Source organism: Oncorhynchus tshawytscha, linkage group LG08 (genome assembly GCF_018296145.1).
Source record: "Oncorhynchus tshawytscha isolate Ot180627B linkage group LG08, Otsh_v2.0, whole genome shotgun sequence".
NCBI classification, from domain to species: domain Eukaryota; kingdom Metazoa; phylum Chordata; class Actinopteri; order Salmoniformes; family Salmonidae; genus Oncorhynchus; species Oncorhynchus tshawytscha.
Window position 1 is genome coordinate 3,971,934 of NC_056436.1, and position 21,341 is coordinate 3,993,274.

General features: G+C 50.5%; 1 protein-coding gene across 1 annotated transcript; it reads left to right on the forward strand.

Annotated features, from left to right (window-relative positions):
* LOC112255832 (exonuclease 3'-5' domain-containing protein 2-like) lies at positions 1–20,159 on the forward strand. Its single transcript, XM_042326224.1, has 14 exons — positions 1–112; positions 926–1,717; positions 3,055–3,079; positions 3,237–3,328; positions 5,356–5,483; positions 9,722–9,848; positions 10,150–10,307; positions 10,589–11,059; positions 11,171–11,200; positions 17,324–17,430; positions 17,980–18,115; positions 18,337–18,499; positions 18,730–18,932; positions 19,235–20,159. The coding sequence occupies exons 2-14, from the start codon at positions 1,157–1,159 to the stop codon at positions 19,449–19,451; spliced, it is 2,418 nt and encodes an 805-aa protein (XP_042182158.1). The 5' UTR covers positions 1–112; positions 926–1,156; the 3' UTR covers positions 19,452–20,159.
* Positions 20,160–21,341: the final 1,182 nt, after the last annotated feature.

Consider the following 21,341-nt stretch of genomic DNA (forward strand, 5'->3'; position numbering starts at 1 on the left):
TCCTCCCATCGTCATAAATAGAGCCGGAAGCAGAACGTCAACACCTAGAAATCAACCAGTGGACTTATGCAGACACAGCACAGGGTTATGGTGTGGACGTGAAAATGCCAAGGTAGGTAAAGAGGCTTGGAGATAAGCGTAGTACGCAGAAAGTCATGCGGAAAACAAATTACAAATGTCACTCACGTTGTTTAACGTTACTGACGTAGGCTAACGCTAGGTAGCTAGTTGGCTAGTCAATCTAGCTAGCTATTGTATTAAGCTAACGTTAGCTATCACGTTAAGCTAAACTTAACTGAGGAAGGTGTGCGCTATATATATATATAAAAATAAAACTCATGCTAGCTAGTGACAACCCCCCTCCCCGCAACATCAACAACAAACGAATTGTTATTTACATTTTAGATTGTGCGCATCACTTTCGGTACCTAGCAGGCTATGTGGTTAGGCTAGTTGTTGCTCGTTAGCTCCTCGGCCTCGACGTGAAACTGCATTAGCTGTTGGCCAGCCAGCCCGGTGTTTGCTAACTATAGTACCTAGTTAGCGATATTGACTGACTCTCATCTCATTTTCAGAACATTAATCTTTCTAGCGGCGTCAGTCGTCCAGTGGTCGCAAACATCCTGATGTCAATTAGTTATGCTTATCAGAGTTAGCTGCTAAACATACCTGTCAAAGAACCTCGTTAGCACCAGCTAGTTAGCCTCGCTTGTAAACAATGGCAGTGAATTGCGCAATGCTGTCTTAGTTATCATATGCTCTGCTGTGGCACTCAAACGTGCAGCAAACGTATTATAACGTGGCATTGTTGGACAAGTGAACTTATGAGTCTACTGCTTTGCCATTCTTTGATTCATCCTATGGACAATGTGTTGGTTCAGATTGATATGTATAAATGTAAACGTTATTGCTGATTGTCTCCTAGGGGATACGGTGTCTGCCCAGAGCCTACTAACCAATAGCCTCTTCACACGGATAAAGACATCAACAAAACGAAGGATGTGCCCCAATGCTGACGATTTATCCCCAAAGTCTCTATGACCAAACTTCAAATCGGTCTGCAACTTGGATGTAGGTCTACCTGCCTAAGCTCATTTACAACACTTCTCAACCAACCAGCCCTAACCAAATAAACTCTGCACCTCTGAAACCCAAGATGGCTTCTAGACAAAGTGCCCTAACTGCTGCCGTGGTTACCCTGTTGGGAGCCACCTTGGGTGGCCTGTTGCTATGGCGACAGAGAGCCATAAGGACAAAGAAGCAACAGCTTTCTGCTCAAGGTCTGAAGGGTCAGGTAAGGGTCAGCTCTTGTACCTTACCTGTGGAACCAGAGCCTGTGGTTCTGGACTGTAAGAACCCAGTGGAGTCCCAAATCCAGTCTAAGCAGACCCAGCTATCCCCGGGTCAGAGTCTGGTCCTTCCCCTGCCTGCTGTGCTACCCCCTGTTGACCAGGCCCTGGCGGTGCAGCCGGTGATGGTAAGCTCTGAGAAGGAGTGGGAACAGCTGTGGCCCATGCTACAGAAGGATCTGTCAGTCTATCCTGTCCTCGGCCTGGACTGTGAATGGGTGAAGAGTCAAACTAATACCCTGGGTGTAAGTTTGTTCTGCATGTTTTTAAACAGATCATCCCATTTGTACTCTGTTTATCTTATCTCTGACTGCATCTCTCTCCCTCCTCTCTCTCCCCCTTGCCGTCCCTGCCCCTCTTCCACCTCTGTTCTCCTCCCCCCACCTCTGTTCTCTCCCCCACCTCTGTTCTCCTCCCCCCACCTCTCTCTGTTCTCCTCCCCCACCTCTCTCTGTTCTCCTCCCCCCCCTCTCTCTGTTCTCCTCCCCCCACCTCTCTCTGTTCTCCTCCCCCCCACCTCTCTCTGTTCTCCTCCCCCCACCTCTCTCTGTTCTCCTCCCCCACCTCTCTCTGTTCTCCTCCCCCCACCTCTCTCTGTTCTCCTCCCCCCACCTCTCTCTGTTCCTCCTCCCCCCACCTCTCTCTGTTCCTCCTCCCCCCACCTCCTCCCCCCACCTCTCTCTGTTCCTCCTCCCCCCACCTCTCTCTGTTCCTCCTCCCCCCACCTCTCTCTGTTCCTCCTCCCCCCACCTCTCTCTGTTCCTCCCCCCCCACCTCCTCTGTTCCTCCCCCCACCTCTCTCTGTGTTCCTCCCTCCCCCCACCTCTCTCTGTGTTCCTCCTCCCCCCCCACCTCTCTCTGTGTTCCTCCTCCCCCCCACCTCTCTCTGTCCTCTCCTCCCCCACCTCTCTCTGTTCCTCCCCCCCCTCTCTCTGTTCTCCCCCCCCCACCTCTCTCTGTTCTCCCTCCCCCCACCTCTCTCTGTTCCCTCCCCCCACCTCTCTCTGTTCCTCCCTCCCCCCACCTCTCTCTGTTCCTCCTCCCCCCCCACCTCTCTCTGTTCCTCCCTCCCCCCACCTCTCTCTGTTCTCCCTCCCCCCACCTCTCTCTGTTCCTCCCTCCCCCCACCTCTCTGTGTTCCTCCCTCCCCCCACCTCTCTGTGTTCCTCCCTCCCCCCACCTCTCTCTGTGTTCCTCCTCCCCCCCCACCTCTCTCTGTTCCTCCCCCCCACCCTCTCTGTTCCTTCCCCCCCCACCTCTCTGTGTTCCTCCCTCCCCCACCTCTCTCTGTTCTCCCTCCCCCCACCTCTCTCTGTTCTCCCTCCCCCCACCTCTCTGTGTTCTCCCTCCCCCCACCTCTCTCTGTGTTCCTCCTCCCCCCACCTCTCTCTGTGTTCTCTCCTCCCCCCACCTCTCTGTGTTCCTCCTCCCCCCACCTCTCTGTGTTCCTCCTCCCCCCACCTCTCTGTGTTCCTCCTCCCCCCACCTCTCTGTGTTCCTCCTCCCCCCACCTCTCTGTGTTCCTCCCTCTCTGTGTTCCCCCCCCACCTCTCTGTGTTCCTCCTCCCCCAGTCTCTGTGTTCCTCCTCCCCCCACCTCTCTGTTTACTCCCCCCCCCACCTCTCTCTGTTCTCCCTCCCCCCACCTCTCTGGTCTGTGTGTGTTGGTGAGGCCCCACCTCTCTGTGTTCTCCCTCCCCCCCCAGCAGGACTTGCCCCACCCTGAAAGAGGTAGGCTCCCCCCATCTGTGTCCTCTGTAGCCCAGAATGGTGTTTTAAAATGCCAGTATAGTAGGTTCTGTGTTCTCCCTCCCCCCACCAATATGAAAATGAATCCACTCCCCCCACTCTGTAGTGCTGGGATAAGCCAGGGGTCTCTTTACTCCAGATGACTTCACTCTGGTCTGTCTCAATGGTGAGGCTGACCTCTTGGTGCGGCTCCGTGCTGGCCAGCAGGACTTGCCACTTACCCTGAAAGAGGTAGGCTCATATGTGGTCCTCTGTAGCTCAGAATGGTGTTTTAAAATGCCAGTATAGTAGGTTAGATTTCCCGCTGGGGCCACCAATATGAAAATGAATCCACTCACTATTAGTGCTGGGAATTGCCAGGGGACCTCACGATATGACCTCACTATAAAATATCTCAATACTGAGGGACCTCTTGGTGCGCTGTGGCGGTCACACTAGGGGACCTCTTGGTGCGCTGTGGCGGTCACGCTAGGGGACCTCTTGGTGCGCTGTGGCGGTCACGCTAGGGGACCTCTTGGTGCGCTGTGGCGGTCACGCTAGGGGACCTCTTGGTGCGCTGTGGCGGTCACGCTAGGGGACCTCTTGGTGCGCTGTGGCGGTCACGCTAGGGGACCTCTCGGTCGCGCTGTGGCGGGACCTCTCGGGAGTCCAAACTTATTGCTCACTATGTCTGCTGCAGAGGGACGAGACAGAGACATGAGAGAACCAGTTTTGATCCGTCATGGAAATTAAAGTGCTGCAAACTAATTAGCTATTTAAAAAAATGGAGAACCAGCTATTAAGGAAAAACGTTGTCGTTTTGGTACAGCCAACTAACGCAAAAATTAAACGGTGATATTGTAAAAACACAGATAGACACAGTCTTAAAATTAGTGGATTTAGTGGAAAGAAAAAAATTAGTGGAAAGCCATGCAATCTCCACAGACAAACATTGGCAGTAGAATGGCCCTGACTGAAGAGCTCAGTGACTTTCAACGTGGCGCCGTCATATGATGCCACCTTTCCAACAGGTCGGTTCGTCAGATTTCTGCTCACAGAACGGGAACTCTGAAGCACGTACAAACCGTCTGTCCTCAGTTGTAACACTCACTGCAGAGTTTCAAACTGCCTCTGGAAGCAACGTCGGCACAAGAACTTTTCGTCAGGAGCTTTCCACGGCCGAGCAGCCGCACACAAGCCTAAGATCACCATGTGCAATGCCAAGCATCGGCTTGAGTGGTGTAAAGCTCGCCACCATTGGACTCTGGAACAGTGGAAACGCGTTCTCTGAAGTGATGAATCAAGCTTCATCTGGAAGTCTAATCTGGGTTTGGCGGATGCCAGGAGAACGTTTACCTTCCGGAATGCATAGTGCCAACTGTAAAGTTTGGTGGAGGAGGAATAAGGGTCTGGGGCTGTTTTTTAAAAATTGTTTGCGTGAAGAGATCTTAACACTACAGCATACAATGACATTCTAGATGTTTCTGTGCTTCAAACTTTGTGGCATCAGTTCAGGGAAGGCCCTTTCCTGTTTCAGCATGACAATGCCCCCTTGTACAAAGCGAGGTCAATACAGAAATGGTTTGTTGAGATCGGTGTGGAAGAACTTGACTTGCCTGCACAGAGCCCTGACCTTAACCCCATTGCATACCTTTTGGGATGAATTGGAATGCCAACTGAAAGCCAGGCCTAATTGCCCAACATTAGTGCCTGACCTCACTAATGCTCTTGTGGATTAATGGAAGCAAGTCCCCGCAGCAATATCTAGTGGAAAGCCTTCCCAGAAGAGAGGCTGTTATAGCAGCAATGTTCCAACATCTAGTGGAAAGCCTTCCCAGAAGAGTGGAGGCTGTTATAGCAGCAATGTTCCAACATCTAGTGGAAAGCCTTCCCAGAAGATTGGAGGCTGTTATAGCAGCAATGTTCCAACATCTAGTGGAAAGCCTTCCCAGAAGAGTGGAGGCTGTTATAGCAGCAATGTTCCAACATCTAGTGGAAAGCCTTCCCAGAAGAGTGGAGGCTGTTATAGCAGCAATGTTCCAACATCTAGTGGAAAGCCTTCCCAGAAGAGTGGAGGCTGTTATAGCAGCAAAGGGAGGGAGACCAACTCCATATTAATGCCCATGATTCTGGAATGAGATATTTGACAGTGTCCACATACTCTTGGCCATGTAGTGTATATATCTGTATAGACTTCCCCCTTCCCTACTCACTGTTGTAAATGGTTTTTGATGGCATATTTTTATGTTATGTATATTTTAATGTATTTTTTTATATAGGTCCTCAGCGACCCTCACATCCTGAAGGTGGGTGTGGGCTGCTATGAGGATGGGAAGCGTCTGACACGAGACTATGGCCTGGCGCTGGGATGTACTGTGGACTTAAGATACCTTGCACTACGACAAAGGTACCATACTAGTTGTTCTGTCTGTGATTGGCACATGCAGTACGTAATGCTGTGTTTTTTTTTTATAGTTGATCATTTCCTGTCGTGTGATACTGTCACCGACTGTTTGTCAGTGGTTGTCTGAGAAAAGCGTCTTCAAGTTTTAATGTCACGTGCATAAGTACTGTGAAATGCCTTTCTTGCTTACCTCTAAACCCCAACAATGCAGTAGTCGATATCAATGTAGCGTAAGAGAGAACAAAAACACACAGGAGAACGAAAGTAAGAAGCGACTATATACCAATACCATATTAATGATGTATAGGGGTAAGGAGACTATATACAGGGTCAGTACCATATTAATGTACAGGGATACTGGAGTGATGGAGGTAGATATGTATAGGGGGAAGGAGACTATATACAGGGTCGGTTCCAATACCATATTAACAATGTACAGGGATACTGGAGTGATGGAGGTAGATATGTATAGGGGTAAGGAGACTATATACAGGGTCGGTTCCAATACCATATTAACATGTACAGGGATACTGGAGTGATGGAGGTAGATATGTATAGGGGTAAGGTGACTATATACAGGTTAATACCATATTAACATGTACAGGGATACTGGAGTGATGGAGGTAGATATGTATAGGGGAAGGAGACTATATACAGGGTCGGTTCCAATACCATATTAACAATGTACAGGGATACTGGAGTGATGGAGGTAGATATGTATAGGGGGGAGCAATCATACCATATTAACAATGTACAGGGGATACTGGAGTGATGGAGGTAGATATGTATAGGGGTAAGGAGACTATATACAGGGTCGGTTCCAATACCATATTAACAATGTACAGGGATACTGGAGTGATGGAGGTAGATATGTATAGGGGCAATCATACTATATACAGGGTCAGTACCATATTAACAATGTACAGGGATACTGGAGTGATGGAGGTAGATATGTATTGGGGTAAGGAGACAGGGATACTGGAGTGATGGAGGTAGATATGTATAGGGGTAAGGTGACTATATACAGGGTCAGTACCATATTAACAATGTACAGGGATACTGGAGTGATGGAGGTAGATATGTATAGGGGTAAGGAGACTATATACAGGTTAATACCATATTAACAATGTACAGGGATACTGGAGTGATGGAGGTAGATATGTATATTGGTAAGGTGACTATATACAGGTTAATACCATATTAACATGTACAGGGATACTGGAGTGATGGAGGTAGATATGTATAGGGGTAAGGTGACTATATACAGGGTCGGTTCCAATACCATATTAACAACGTACAGGGATACTGGAGTGATGGAGGTAGATATGTATAGGGGTAAGGAGACAGGGATACTGTAGTGATGGAGGTAGATATGTATAGGGGTAAGGAGACAGGGATACTGGAGTGATGGAGGTAGATATGTATAGGGGTAAGGAGACTATATACAGGGTCGGTTCCAATACCATATTAACAATGTACAGGGATACTGGAGTGATGGAGGTAGATATGTATAGGGGTAAGGAGACTATATACAGGTTAATACCATATTAACAATGTACAGGGATACTGGAGTGATGGAGGTAGATATGTATTGGGGTAAGGAGACAGGGATACTGGAGTGATGGAGGTAGATATGTATAGGAGTATGGTGACTATATACAGGGTCAGTACCATATTAACAATGTACAGCGATACTGGAGTGATGGAGGTAGATACAGTGCCTTGCGAAAGTATTCGGCCCCCTTGAACTTTGCGACCTTTTGCCACATTTCAGGCTTCAAACATAAAGATATAAAACTGTATTTTTTTTGTGAAGAATCAACAACAAGTGGGACACAATCATGAAGTGGAACGACATTTATTGGATATTTCAAACCTTTTTAACAAATCAAAAACTGAAAAATTGGGCGTGCAAAATTATTCAGCCCCCTTAAGTTAATACTTTGTAGCGACACCTTTTGCTGCGATTACAGCTGTAAGTCGCTTGGGGTATGTCTCTATCAGTTTTGCACATCGAGAGACTGAATTTTTTCCCCATTCCTCCTTGCAAAACAGCTCGAGCTCAGTGAGGTTGGATGGAGAGCATTTGTGAACAGCAGTTTTCAGTTCTTTCCACAGATTCTCGATTGGATTCAGGTCTGGACTTTGACTTGGCCATTCTAACACCTGGATATGTTTATTTTTGAACCATTCCATTGTAGATTTTGCTTTATGTTTTGGATCATTGTCTTGTTGGAAGACAAATCTCCGTCCCATTCTCAGATCTTTTGCAGACTCCATCAGGTTTTCTTCCAGAATGGTCCTGTATTTGGCTCCATCCATCTTCCCATCAATTTTAACCATCTTCCCTGTCCCTGCTGAAGAAAAGCAGGCCCAAACCATGATGCTGCCACCACCATGTTTGACAGTGGGGATGATGTGTTCAGGGTGATGAGCTGTGTTGCTTTTAAGCCAAACATAACGTTTTGCATTGTTGCCAAAAAGTTCAATTTTGGTTTCATCTGACCAGAGCACCTTCTTCCACATGTTTGGTGTGTCTCCCAGGTGGCTTGTGGCAAACTTTAAACAACACTTTTTATGGATATCTTTAAGAAATGGCTTTCTTCTTGCCACTCTTCCATAAAGACCAGATTTGTGCAATATACGACTGATTGTTGTCCTATGGACAGAGTCTCCCACCTCAGCTGTAGATCTCTGCAGTTCATCCAGAGTGATCATGGGCCTCTTGGCTGCATCTCTGATCAGTCTTCTCCTTGTATGAGCTGAAAGTTTAGATGGACGGCCAGGTCTTGGTAGATTTGCAGTGGTCTGATACTCCTTCCATTTCAATATTATCGCTTGCACAGTGCTCCTTGGGATGGTTAAAGCTTGGGAAATCTTTTTGTATCCAAATCCGTCTTTAAACTTCTTCACAACAGTATCTCGGACCTGCCTGGTGTGTTCCTTGTTCTTCATGATGCTCTCTGTGCTTTTAACAGACCTCTGAGACTATCACAGTGCAGGTGCATTTATACGGAGACTTGATTACACACAGGTGGATTGTATTTATCATCATTAGTCATTTAGGTCAACATTGGATCATTCAGAGATCCTCACTGAACTTCTGGAGAGTTTGCTGCACTGAAAGTAAAGGGGCTGAATAATTTTGCACGCCCAATTTTTCAGTTTTTTATTTGTTAAAAAGGTTTGAAATATCCAATAAATGTCGTTTCACTTCATGATTGTGTCCCACTTGTTGTTGATTCTTAACAAAAAAATACAGTTTTATATCTTTATGTTTGAAGCCTGAAATGTGGCAAAAGGTCGCAAACTTCAAGGGGGCCGAATACTTTCGCAAGGCACTCTATGTATAGGAGTAAGGTGACTATATACAGGGTCAGTACCATATTAACAATGTACAGGGATACTGGAGTGATGGAGGTAGATATGTAGAGGGGTAAGGTGACTATATACAGGGTCAGTACCATATTAACATGTAGCGCGCATCCTGCTAACTAGCTAGCCATTTCACATCGGTTACACCAGCCTCATCTCGGGAGTTGATAGGCTTGAAGTCATAAACAGCGCAGTGCTTGAAGCACAGCGAAGAGCTGCTGGCAAACGCACTAAATTTCTGTTTGAATGAATGCTTACGAGCCTGCTGCTGCCTACCACCGCTCAGTCAGACTGCTCTATCAAATCATAGACTTCATTATAACATAATAACACACAGAAATACGAGCCTTTGGTCATTAAATGGTCGAATCCGGAAACTATCATCTCGAAAACTAAACGTTTATTCTTTCAGTGAAATACGGAACCGTTTTGTATTTTATCTAACGGGTGGCATCCATCAGTCTAAATATTCCTGTTACATTGTACAACCTTCAATGTTATGTCATAATTCTGGCAAATTAGTTCGCAACGAGCCAGGCGGCCCGAACTGTTGCATATACCCTGACTCTGTGCGCAATGAACACTAGAGAAGTTTGAAGTCTTGAGTGATTTTGACCCAGATGAAACTTGATGTTCTCGACCTGCTTTACTGAACCCTGTCAATGTGGCTGGCGGTGTGCTCCCCCCCTGTTTCCTGTAGTCCACGATCAGCTCGTTGGTCTTACTGATGTTGAGATAGAGGTTGTTGTCCTGCCAGGTCGCTGTCTCATCGTCGCCGGTGACCAGGCTGACCACCGTGTCGTCAGCGAACTTCATGATGGTGTTGGTGTCGTGCGTTTTCCTAGTCTGTATGTGTTTCTGTGCAGGAAGGTGGTGTTGAATAACGGTCTGAGTCTGAAGTCTCTGGCAGCTGACCTGCTCAACGTCTCTCTGGAGAAATCCTTGGAGCTGCGCTGTAGTGACTGGGAGGCTGACCCGCTGACCTTACAACAGGTACACAACACTACTGGTGTTAGTTTAAACAGGATGTGACACGTCGTTAGAACGTCTACACTACTGGTGTTAGTTTAAACAGGATGTGACACGTTGTTACTGTCCATGTTGAAGATCAGCTTTGCAGTTGGACTGATCTCCAAATCAACCTGCATTCCAAATAACTTCTCATTGATGTGATCAATATTAGCCATTCTGTGCCTTTTGCTTCCTCAAACTGATCCCCTCAAACATGCAGAGATTATTATTATCTTCTCATTAACGCCCCAACCCCTCCCTCTCTCTCCCCCCTGACCTTCAGATAACCTACGCAGCCCGAGACGCACAGGTATCCATCGCCCTCTTCTTCCGCCTGCTCGGACTCCACTCAGATTCCACGCCCTCACTTGACACTGGGAGTGGCTACTCCCAGCTGGCCAATTGCTGCCAGGGCGTCGTTAGAACGTCTACACTACTGGGGTTAGTTTAAACAGGATGGGAACGTGGATCGAGAGAGGAGGAGGCGTCTACAGCTCCAGCAGTCTGTTTTTAAAGCCAGGAGTCTGGGGACCAGCAAGTTCCAGACCCCAGGAAGTTTAAACAGAGAAAATGTGACACGGGGTGGGTTACTCTGCCATGGGTTGAAGATCAGCTTTGCCAGGTGTTGGACTGATCTCCAAATCAACCTGCATTCCAAATAACGCTCAGGTTAGGAGGGGGTGATCGCCAGGTGGGTAGCCATTCTGCGCCTTTTGCGCCAGGTCAAACGCCACTCTGCCAAACATGGAGGGTATTATCTGCCAGGTGGGTAGGAGGGGGGCCCAGGTGGTAGGGGGGGCCAGGTGGGTCCCCCTGGGGGCGCCTTCAGAGGGGGGGGCCAGGTGGGTAGGAGCGCCAGGTGGGAGGAGGGGGCGCACAGGTATAGGAGGGGGCCCTCTTCTTCCGCCTGCTCGGACGCCAGGTCAGATTCCACGCCACTCTGACACTGGGAGTGGCCACTCCCAGCTGGCCAATTGCTGCCAGGGCGTGGTGGAGGGGGGCGCCAGGTTCAGGGGTGGGGTGGAAGAGGTGCGCCAGGTGGAGGAAAAGCGTGGTCGGGAGGAGGAGGAGGCGGGTAGGAGGGGGCGCCAGCAGTGGGTTTTTGAAAGCCCAGAGTGGGTAGGAGGGGGGCGCCAGTTGGGCAGGAGGGGCCGGGGGGGGGCCCAGGTGGGTAGGAGCCGCCACTCTGCCAGGTGGGTCGGAGGGGGTCTAGTCTGCCGGGGGGTAGGAGGGGGGCTTGTCTGCCAGGGGGTGGGAGGGGGCGCCACTCTGCCAGGTGGGTAGGGGGGTGGGTACTCTGCCAGGTGGGTAGGAGGGGTGGGCTACTCTGCCAGGTGGGTAGGAGGGGGTGGGGGGCTGCCAGGTGGGTAGGAGGGGTGGGCTACTCTGCCAGGTGGGTAGGGCGGGTGGGCTACTCTGCCAGGTGGGTAGGAGGGGGGCCACTCTGCCAGGTGGGTAGGAGGGGTGGGCTACTCTGCCAGGTGGGTAGGAGCGGGGGGCTCTGCCAGGTGGGTAGGAGGGGTGGGGGCGCCAGGTGGGTAGGAGCGGGGGGCGTCCAGGTGGGTAGGAGGGGGGGGCTAGTCTGACAGACAGGTGGGTAGGAGCGGGGGGCTAGTCTGACAGGTGGGTAGGAGCGGGGGGCGCCAGGTGGGTAGGAGCGGGGGGCTAGTCTGCCAGGTGGGTAGGAGCGGGGGGACTAGTCTGCCAGGTGGGTAGGAGCGGGGGACTAGTTTGCCAGGTGGGTAGGGCGGGTGGGCCACTCTGCCAGGTGGGTAGGAGGGGGTGGGCTACTCTGCCAGGTGGGTAGGAGCGGGTGGGCTACTCTGCCAGGTGGTTAGGAGGTGGGGGTCTGCCAGGTGGGTAGGAGCGGGTGGGCTAGTCTGCCAGGTGGGTAGGAGAGGGGGGGGCCAGTCTGACAGGTGGGTAGGAGGGAGGGCTAGTCTGCCAGGTGGGTAGGAGGGGGGGGCTAGTCTGACAGGTGGGTAGGAGCGGGGGGCTAGTCTGCCAGGTGGGTAGGAGCGGGGGACTAGTCTGCCAGGTGGGTAGGAGGGGGGCTAGTCTGCCAGGTGGGTAGGAGGGGGGGTCTGCCAGGTGGATAGGAGGGGGGGTCTGCCAGGTGGGTAGGAGCGGGGGACTACTCTGCCAGGTGGGTAGGAGGGGAGGGGGGCCACTCTGCCAGGTGGGTCGGAGGGGGTCTGGTCTGCCGGGGTGGGTAGGGGGGCTTGTCTGCCAGGGGGTGGGAGGGGGGCGCCAGGTGGGTAGGAGGGGGTGCCGGGGGCTACTCTGCCAGGTGGGTAGGACCGGGTGGGCGCTCTGCCAGGTGGGTAGGAGCGGGTGGGCTACTCTGCCAGGTGGGTAGGAGCGGGGGGCTACTCTGCCAGGTGGGTAGGAGCGGGTGGGCTGCCAGGTAGGTAGGAGGGGGGGGCTAGTCGCCAGGTGGGTAGGAGCGGGGGGGGTGCCAGGTGGGTAGGAGGGGGGGCCAGTCTGCCAGGTGGGTAGGAGCGGGGGGCTAGTCTGACAGGTGGGTAGGAGCGGGGGGCTTGTCTGCCAGGGGGTAGGAGAGGGGGGCCACTCTGCCAGGTGGTTAGGAGCGGGGGGGACTACTTTGCCAGGTGGTAGGAGCGGGTGGGCTACTCTGCCAGGTGGGTAGGAGCGGGTGGGCTACTCTGCCAGGTGGGTTGGAGCGGGGGGCTAGTCTGCCAGGTGGGTAGGAGCGGGGGGCTAGTCTGCCAGGTGGGTAGGAGCGGGGGGCTAGTCTGCCAGGTGGGTAGGAGCGGGGGGCTAGTCTGCCAGGTGGGTAGGAGCGGGGGGCTAGTCTGCCAGGTGGGTAGGAGCGGGGGGCTAGTCTGCCAGGTGGGTAGGAGCGGGGGGCTAGTCTGCCAGGTGGGTAGGAGCGGGGGGCTAGTCTGCCAGGTGGGTAGGAGCGGGGGGGGCTAGTCTGCCAGGTGGGTAGGAGCGGGGGGCTAGTCTGCCAGGTGGGTAGGAGCGGGGGCTAGTCTGCCAGGGGGTAGGGTGGGGGGCTAGTCTGCCAGGTGGGTAGGAGCGGGGGGCTAGTCTGCCAGGTGGGTAGGAGGGGGGGGCTAGTCTGCCAGGGGGTAGGAGCGGGGGGCTACTCTGCCAGGTGGGTAGGAGTGGGGGGCTAGTCTGCCAGGTGGGTAGGGGCGGGGGGCTAGTCTGCCAGGTGGGTAGGAGCGGGGGGCTACTCTGTACAGGTGTTGCAGATATTTTTCTTAATTTTGTTATTTTGTTGCAGATATTTTTCTTAATTTTGTTATTTTGTGTTACCATTCATAGTAAAGATGAGTTGTCCTATTTTATAAACCTGTTGTGTAAGACATGAGTGTTGAATATCTGGGGCCCGGTTGCACCAGTTATGTGTTAAAACAACAACGAAAACACGGTTGATCTGAGGTCGACTTTGTTCAGAACCTCATCTTTTGCACCAACCAAAAATAAGACGAGTCGTAGCAGGTCCTGCGTAAGCAATGCACATTCTGGAGATGTGACGACGCGTCATAATGATGGTTGCTATGCGGCGACCGTTGCTAGACTGTTGCTGTTCTCAACCGGGTTGCCATGTCTGTGGTTTTCTTTTAGCAGGTGAAAATGAATTGGTTGTGGGGGTTTTTGGGGCTAGTTTTTTAAATAGAATCGTGGCGGTGAGTGCGTTTTTATTTTAATTATTTAAAAAATAATAATTTCACACTGTGACCTGCAGACGATTAGGTAGTGAGGCAGCCTGTTGCTGAGCTCTGTAGCATGGTGGAGAGGGACTGGGTGTAATGTTGAGACTGGTGGTGGAGAGGGACTGGGTGTAATGTTGAGACTGGTGGTGGAGAGGGACTGGGTGTAATGTTGAGACTGGTGGTGGAGAGGGACTGTTGAGACTGGTGGTGGAGAGGGTGTAATGTTGAGACTGGTGGTGGAGAGGGACTGGGTGTAATGTTGAGACTGGTGGTGGAGAGGGACTGGGTGTAATGTTGAGACTGGTGGTGGAGAGGGACTGACTGGTGGTAGGGATGTTGAGACTGGTGGTGGAGAGGGACTGGGTGTAATGTGTAAGGGTGGGTGAGACTGGTGGTGGAGAGGGACTGGGTGTAATGTTGAGGGACTGGGTGTAATGTTGAGACTGGTGGTGGAGAGGGAGAGGGACTGGGTGTAGGGACTGGGTGTAATGTTGAGACTGGTGGTGGAGAGGGACTGGGTGTAATGTTGAGACTGGTGGTGGAGATGGAAATATGTCCATTATTACAAACCCTCTTAACATTAAACTCAGTAACGCGTTAGGACTGATGCGCATCAAGGCGCCAAGGCACAGGAAAACGTCTAGGCGTTCTAGAGCGCATTAGCTCGGAGGTGGACTTAAACTGTGTATCAAGCGAAAGGGTTTTTACGAATGCTCAGTTCTTGGGTCTGGAGTGTTGAGCCAGTCAGTGGACACTTCGCAAATGGAAGTTGTGAAACTCCCTCACCTGCTTCTGGTATGGGGAAAAGTCCACAATGAAAGTGATATTGAATGTGGCGAGTGACATCTGCCCGCCATTTTAAGAAGCCTATTCATTTATATGCAGGTTACAACAATAATAAACGGAAGTTTTACAGGCTATGTATTCAAACCTTTTGCCAGCTCCAGGTAGGCGACACAGGTGGCACAAATTCATTTGCAATGACTCCGGTGATATCGTTATTTTCAATATATATTTAATGTATCAAATGATACCACTTGTGTAGCTTACCTGGAGCTGATTTAATAAATAGCCTATAATTCTAGTCTGTTGTAGCCTTGTTATTATGCAATTAGCCTAGTGGTTAGAGCGCTGGGCCAGTAACCGAAAGGTTGCAAGTTCATATCCCCGAGCTGACAAGGTACAATGGATTTACAATAACTTCAGTGATATTGTCATTTCAATATTTATTGTATCAAATGATACCACTTGTGTAGCTTACCTGGAGCTGATTTAATAAATTGCCTATAACTCTAGTCTGTTGTAGCCTTGTGTTAATATGCAATTAGCCTAGTGGTTAGTGTTGGGCCAGTCACCGAAAGGCTGCTAAATGGAATCTCCGAACTGACAAGGTACAAAATCTGTTCTGCCCCTGAACAAGGCAGTTTAACCCAGTGTTCCTAGACCAGTTAACCCAGTGTTCCTAGACCAGTTAACCCAGTGTTCCTAGACCAGTTAACCCAGTGTTCCTAGACCAGTTAACCCAGTGTTCCTAGACCAGTTAACCCAGTGTTCCTAGACCAGTTAACCCAGTGTTCCTAGACCAGTTAACCCAGTGTTCCTAGACCAGTTAACCCAGTGTTCCTAGACCAGTTAACCCACTGTTCCTAGACCAGTTAACCCACTGTTCCTAGACCAGTTAACCCACTGTTCCTAGACCAGTTAACCCACTGTTCCTAGACCAGTTAACCCACTGTTCCTAGACCAGTTAACCCACTGTTCCTAGACCAGTTAACCCACTGTTCCTAGACCAGTTAACCCAGTGTTCCTAGACCAGTTAACCCACTGTTCCTAGACCAGTTAACCCACTGTTCCTAGACCAGTTAACCCAGTGTTCCTAGACCAGTTAACCCAGTGTTCCTAGACCAGTTAACCCACTGTTCCTAGACCAGTTAACCCAGTGTTCCTAGGACGTCGTTAGTAAATAAGTATTTGTTCTTAACTGACTTGCCTAGTTAAATAAAGGCTAAATAACTTAAACATGCACATTTAATAATTTAACTTATTTTTAATTATCAATTTGGTGTCATGGTCACAGTTCTATTGCAACTGCTGATCAGCTGTTTTTATGATGCATTAGATTTGGGTAAAAATTCATTAGTTTAGGCTTTTTGGTTTTAGAAGTGGGGGGGGACATTTTATTTAAATTTTTTATTTAAATAAAATATATCCAGACGGATAAACCCTCCAAACAGCCCACCCGACCGCCCCGAGGTGTCCACGTGGTCTTAAAGCACTCCATCGCCCAGTTCTGTATCACCTTCCAATGACAAATCTGTGGGGGGGGGTTGGACAAATGGAATTATAAAAATTTGTGTGGGGGGGGCAGCGTGGTGGCGACTCTCTTGCTGCAGGAAAACAAATTAAGCTAGTTTCATGCTTTGTGGCGGGTTATGAGTAGTCATTACGCTACGATATTGGATTTTTAGCTAGACCTGGCAACCCTGGATCTAAAGTTTGCGATGCAAGTCAATTTCGCAAAGCCGCCGACTTTGCATTCACGTTTTCTTAACGCCTCGATCACAGACATTGCGTTCATTGACGTAGATCCCATTTACAATGCAACGCTGCCTTCACATTGCAGTGCGTTCGGTGGCGCATACTACATCTAACGAATGCGCCAATTGGCAATATTGGCCATATACCACAAACCCCCGAGATGCCTTATTGCTATTATAAACTGGTTACCAACTTAACTAGAGTAGTTAAAATAAATGGTTTGTCATATCCGTGGTGTTGGTCTGATATACCACGGCTGTCAGCCAATCAGAATTCAGGGCTCGAACCACCCAGTTTACGATGTAGCATAAATCAAGTGTGTTATTTTGCTATCGACTCGCTCATAGGCAACTCCAAAAGACTGCGGAGGTTGTGAGATATGAACAGGATACATTGGCCATTCACACATAGTAGAAAATCCAATCGCCTAACTCTGCATTCACCTGCCACTGAGACACTAAATGTAACAGTATAACTTTAGACCGTCCCCTCGCCCATACCCAGGCGCGAACCAGGGACCCTCTGCACACATCAACAGTCACCCACGAGGCGTCGTTACCCATCGCTCCACAAAAGCCGCGGCCCTTGCAGAGCAAGGGGAACTACTACTTCAAGGTCTCAGAGCAAGTGACGCCACCGATTGAAACGCTATTTAGCGCGTACCACCGCTAACTAAGCTAGCCGTTTCGCATCCGCTACATAAACACCCCAACATGTTGGATGACTCAGGCATTCTTCCTGCTATTGTCTATGGGTATCATGCTATAAAGGTGCTCTGATGTAAACGTCATAAACCTGTTCCCTACTAGGTGTAGAATCGAGGCCCAGTCCTAGCTCATAGGAGGGCTTACGCCCCCGGTGGTGGAACAAGTGTAATTTTACCACCCAACTGGTGCATCTGTAACGGATGTGAAATGGTTAGCGGTGGTGCACACTAAATAGCGTTTCAATCGGTGACGTCACTTGCTCTGAGACCTTGAAGTAGTAGTTCCCCTTGCTCTGTAAGGGCCGTGGCTTTTGTGGAGCGATGGGTAACGATGCTTCGTGGGTGACTGTTGTTGATGTGTGCTAGAGGGTCCCTGGTTCGCGCCCGGGTAATGGGCGAGGAGACGGTCTAAAGTAATACTGTTACACATCCTACCCCTGGGCAGCAGTTGACCTTTTTCTGACCACGTTAGGGCAGCTCTGTATCCAGTGTAGTGACTGACCAGGATTCCCCGTCACTTTTTACAGGAAGTCCCCTCTCTATGACAACTGTTTCCTCCATGCCCCGGATGGACAACCCCTCTGTACCTGCGACAAGAAGAAGGCCAAGTGGTACCTGGATAAAGGAATAGGAGGTACATGCAGCACTGCCAGGCCCTAAACACTGCCAGGCCCTAAACACTGCCAGGCCCTAAACACTGCCAGGCCCTAAGCACTGCCAGGCCCTAAGCACTGCCAGGCCCTAAAGCACTGCCAGGCCCTAAGCACTGCCAGGCCCTAAGCACTGCCAGGCCCTAAGCACTGCCAGGCCCTAAGCACTGCCAGGCCCTAAGCACTGCCAGGCCCTAAGCACTCAGGCCCTAAGCACTGCCAGGCCCTAAGCACTGCCAGGCCCTAAGCACTGCCAGGCCCTAAGCACTGCCAGGCCCTAAGCACTGCCAGGCCCTAAGCACTGCCAGGCCCTAAGCACTGCCAGGCCCTAAGCACTGCCAGGCCCTAAGCACTGCCAGGTATTCTCATATGAACTAACAGTTAATTGGAATTCTTTACTATAGTAGTTGGATTCATACTGTTAAATATGGTTTAAAAATGTACTTCTTACAAAACCCCAGTTCACTTGAATTTTGAAGTTGACACTAAATTAGTTTCTCTCTCCCATCTCTACTCTCCTCCTCCTCCTCTAGTGCTGCAGAGTGAGGATCCATTCATTGTGCGTCTGCTCTTTGAGCCTTCGGGACGTCCAGATTCCCAGCAGGACTACTACCTGACTGCCAAGGAGAACCTGTGTGTGGTGTGTGGCAAGAACGACTCTTATATCAGGTGAGGAGAACCTGTGTGGCAAGAACGACTCTTATATCAGGTGAGGAGAACCTGTGTGGCAAGAACGACTCTTATATCAGGTGAGGAGAACCTGTGTGGCAAGAACGACTCTTATATCAGGTGAGGAGAACCTGTGTGGCAAGAACGACTCTCATATCAGGTGAGGAGAATTAATTAAGGCCCTAACTTAATTAATCACCCCCCCCTTCTTACCCCTACAGGAAGAACATCGTTCCCCATGAGTACAGACGTCACTTTCCCACGGAGATGAAAGACCACAACTCCCATGACATCTTGCTGCTGTGCACTTCCTGTCACGCGGCCTCCAATGTCCACGATGGCTTCCTGAAGCAGCAGCTGGCTGATGAACACGCTGCCCCCCAGGTAGGAGCAGGGAGGTGGGTTTGGGGGGTGTGGGGGGGTTAGGGGCAGGGAGGTGGGTTTGGGGGTTAGTGGCAGGGTGGGGGTTTTGGGGGTTATAGGGTGGGGTGGTGGTTATGAGGCGGGGTGGTGGTTTTGGAGGGGTTAGGCGCCGGGGGTGGCTTTGGGGTAGGGGCCGGGGGTGGTTTTTGCTCTACTCAACTGTATGGATTAATTTCTACCCCCCCCCCCAGGGCTGTGAGGAGGGCGTGCGGCTCCTGGAGGACTCTGACCGCAGGAGGGTTCGTTCTGCAGCCCGTGCCCTCCTGACTGCGGGGGAGGGGCTCCCTGGGCCCCGGAGAGACGAGCTGCAGGAAGTCATCAGGAGTTTCTTCAACGACCTCGACGGGGAGCTGACGACAGACACCCTGCAGAGTGCTGCTGGCCTGGAGACACGGTGAGACCGGGAGGGAGGGAGGGGAGGGGAGGGGCTAGGCTGGAGGTAGATATCACCACACCCTGCAGAGGGTTACAGGCCTGGAGACACGGTGAGACCAAGGGAGGGAGAGGTTGTTGAGGAACTATCAATGCCGATGTTGTGGGTTCAATTCCCACAGGGATCACATGCGCATACTCTAAATGTACTGTCATGTTGGATATCGGTCTGTGGCATATATTACAAACTATGATTTTTTTTTTTTTTTTTTGGTCCTGCTCCCTGTCCCCCCCTTCCCTTCACCCCTCCCTGCCCCCTCCCAGGATCTTCAATGAGAGCTACGTTCCCCACGGGCTGAAGGTGGTACAAGCGCATGCCAAGCAGGGTCTGAAGGGCTTAATGGGTCTAGAACGCCACTGGAGGCAGCACTTCCTGTCTACCATGACGCCGCGCTACCTCCCTCCTCTGTGGTCCGTCAACCACAACCACAGCAAGTTCCTACGCAAATACGGCGAGGATCTCCCCATCCAACTCAACTGAACTACAGTCTACGTTTTTAACCTGAAAAGGGCCAGGCAGTTTGGCATGACAAGGAGTCTAAGGAAATGGATTGGTAGCCAGGCTCCATATCTCTCTCTCTATTTATCCATCAGCTTCTCTCTTCTCTTCTCTGGTTCACCGTATTGTCAGTAGTTAAAACAGAAGCTACATTATCCGCACTGGAGCCCAGAGAGCTGACTGACCGACCTACGGTGTCTGGTGGTAGTCTCACCTCCGCCTGGGACGAGGCAGCCTGTCACCCTGTTCCTATATGGTGATATACATGTTGAGTCAGACATATAGACTTACAGCCCTCGCTTGAACTCAAAACGTCCCCTACAGGCCCTCCGATGAACTAGAGCCAGAGACTAGCAGAGACCATTGGCTGAAATGGTTCCCCTATTCTTTATAAAGGGCAGTACCTTAGACCTGGGCCCACAGGGGTGCACCATGTAGTGTCTAGAGCCATTTCAGATAGCTGGAGCCTGAGGAGATGGACAGGCTGCCTTGGTTCTGACAGGTACGGCCTAGCTGTAGCCCGAGGAGATGGACAGGCTGCCTTGGTTCTGATAGGTACGGCCTAGCTGTAGCCAGAGGAGATGGACAGGCTGCCTTGGTTCTGACAGAGGTACGGGCTAGATGGAGCCCGAGGAGATGGACAGGCTGCCTTGGTTCTGACAGAGGTACGGCCTAGCTTGGAGCCCGAGGAGATGGACAGGCTGCCTTGGTTCTGACAGGTAAAGGAAGTCTATCAAGAACACCATCCATGCTGCAGGATTCATAATGAAATTATATTGCATATGGACACTTTTTAACCAACACTGTGGTTTGGTTTCCCAGACAGATTGGCTAGTCCTGGTCTTAAAGATCCATTTAAATGGAGATTCTCTCCAGGACTAGATTTAATCTGGGGCCAGTAAACCAGCCCTATGTATATCAATATATAAAAATGTGATTTTCACCAATTTCAGAAAATCATGTATTTTAAGACTACGCTGAAAACCTGCTCTTAATTCTCATGAAATATAAATTATAATTTTCCCCTGCAGGTTTTCAGCCCTAATGATAATTCCTATGCGTTTGTGTATGTACGGAAGTCAACAGTTTGCTTTGCAAAGGTGACTTTAATTCAACGACACGCGATTTGATGTTCCCATTTGTTGTTTATCTTCAACAGATCAGACATTATGATATGACCACCAGCCATTGGATGTGTTACAAATTACACTACTTTTGAACGGGGACCCATAAGGCAGTGCGTTTTTTTTTTTTTTATAGTGATTTAAGGTTCCATATCAGTCACAGCCACTCTCAGGTTCAGTAGGACAATGTAGAACGGTTGGCTTGGCGACGTGACATCACTTCCTCTTGTACTGTCTGGCTGCATCCCAAATTGCACCCTATTCTCTACATGGTGCACTACTTTATGTTGGTCATGGATGTGTTCTCTCTCTCTAATCAGGACACCTCGTGTCACATGTTTTAGTGTGACTCTTCCCCTTATTAGAAGAGACTAAAATCAGGACACATCTTCCTTCCTCTACAACAGTTCCAGTCCAACCTCCTTTCCCCCCTCCTCATCATTTCACATTGAGATAAGGACCAGCCTGAATGTATTGGTAGCCTGAGAGTGACTAGCTTCATTGGTTAGTAAAGAATGATGGCCTTCTTGTACGGCGCGGCTAACCTGTTGACGCGTGCAGCTAACCTGTTGACGCGTACGGCGCGGCTAACCTGTTGACGCGTACGGCGCGGCTAACCTGTTGACGCGTACGGCGCGGCTAACCTGTTGACGCGTACGGCGCGGCTAACCTGTTGACGCGTACGGCGCGGCTAACCTGTTGACGCGCACGGCGCGGCTAACCTGTTGACGCGTACGGCGCGGCTAAC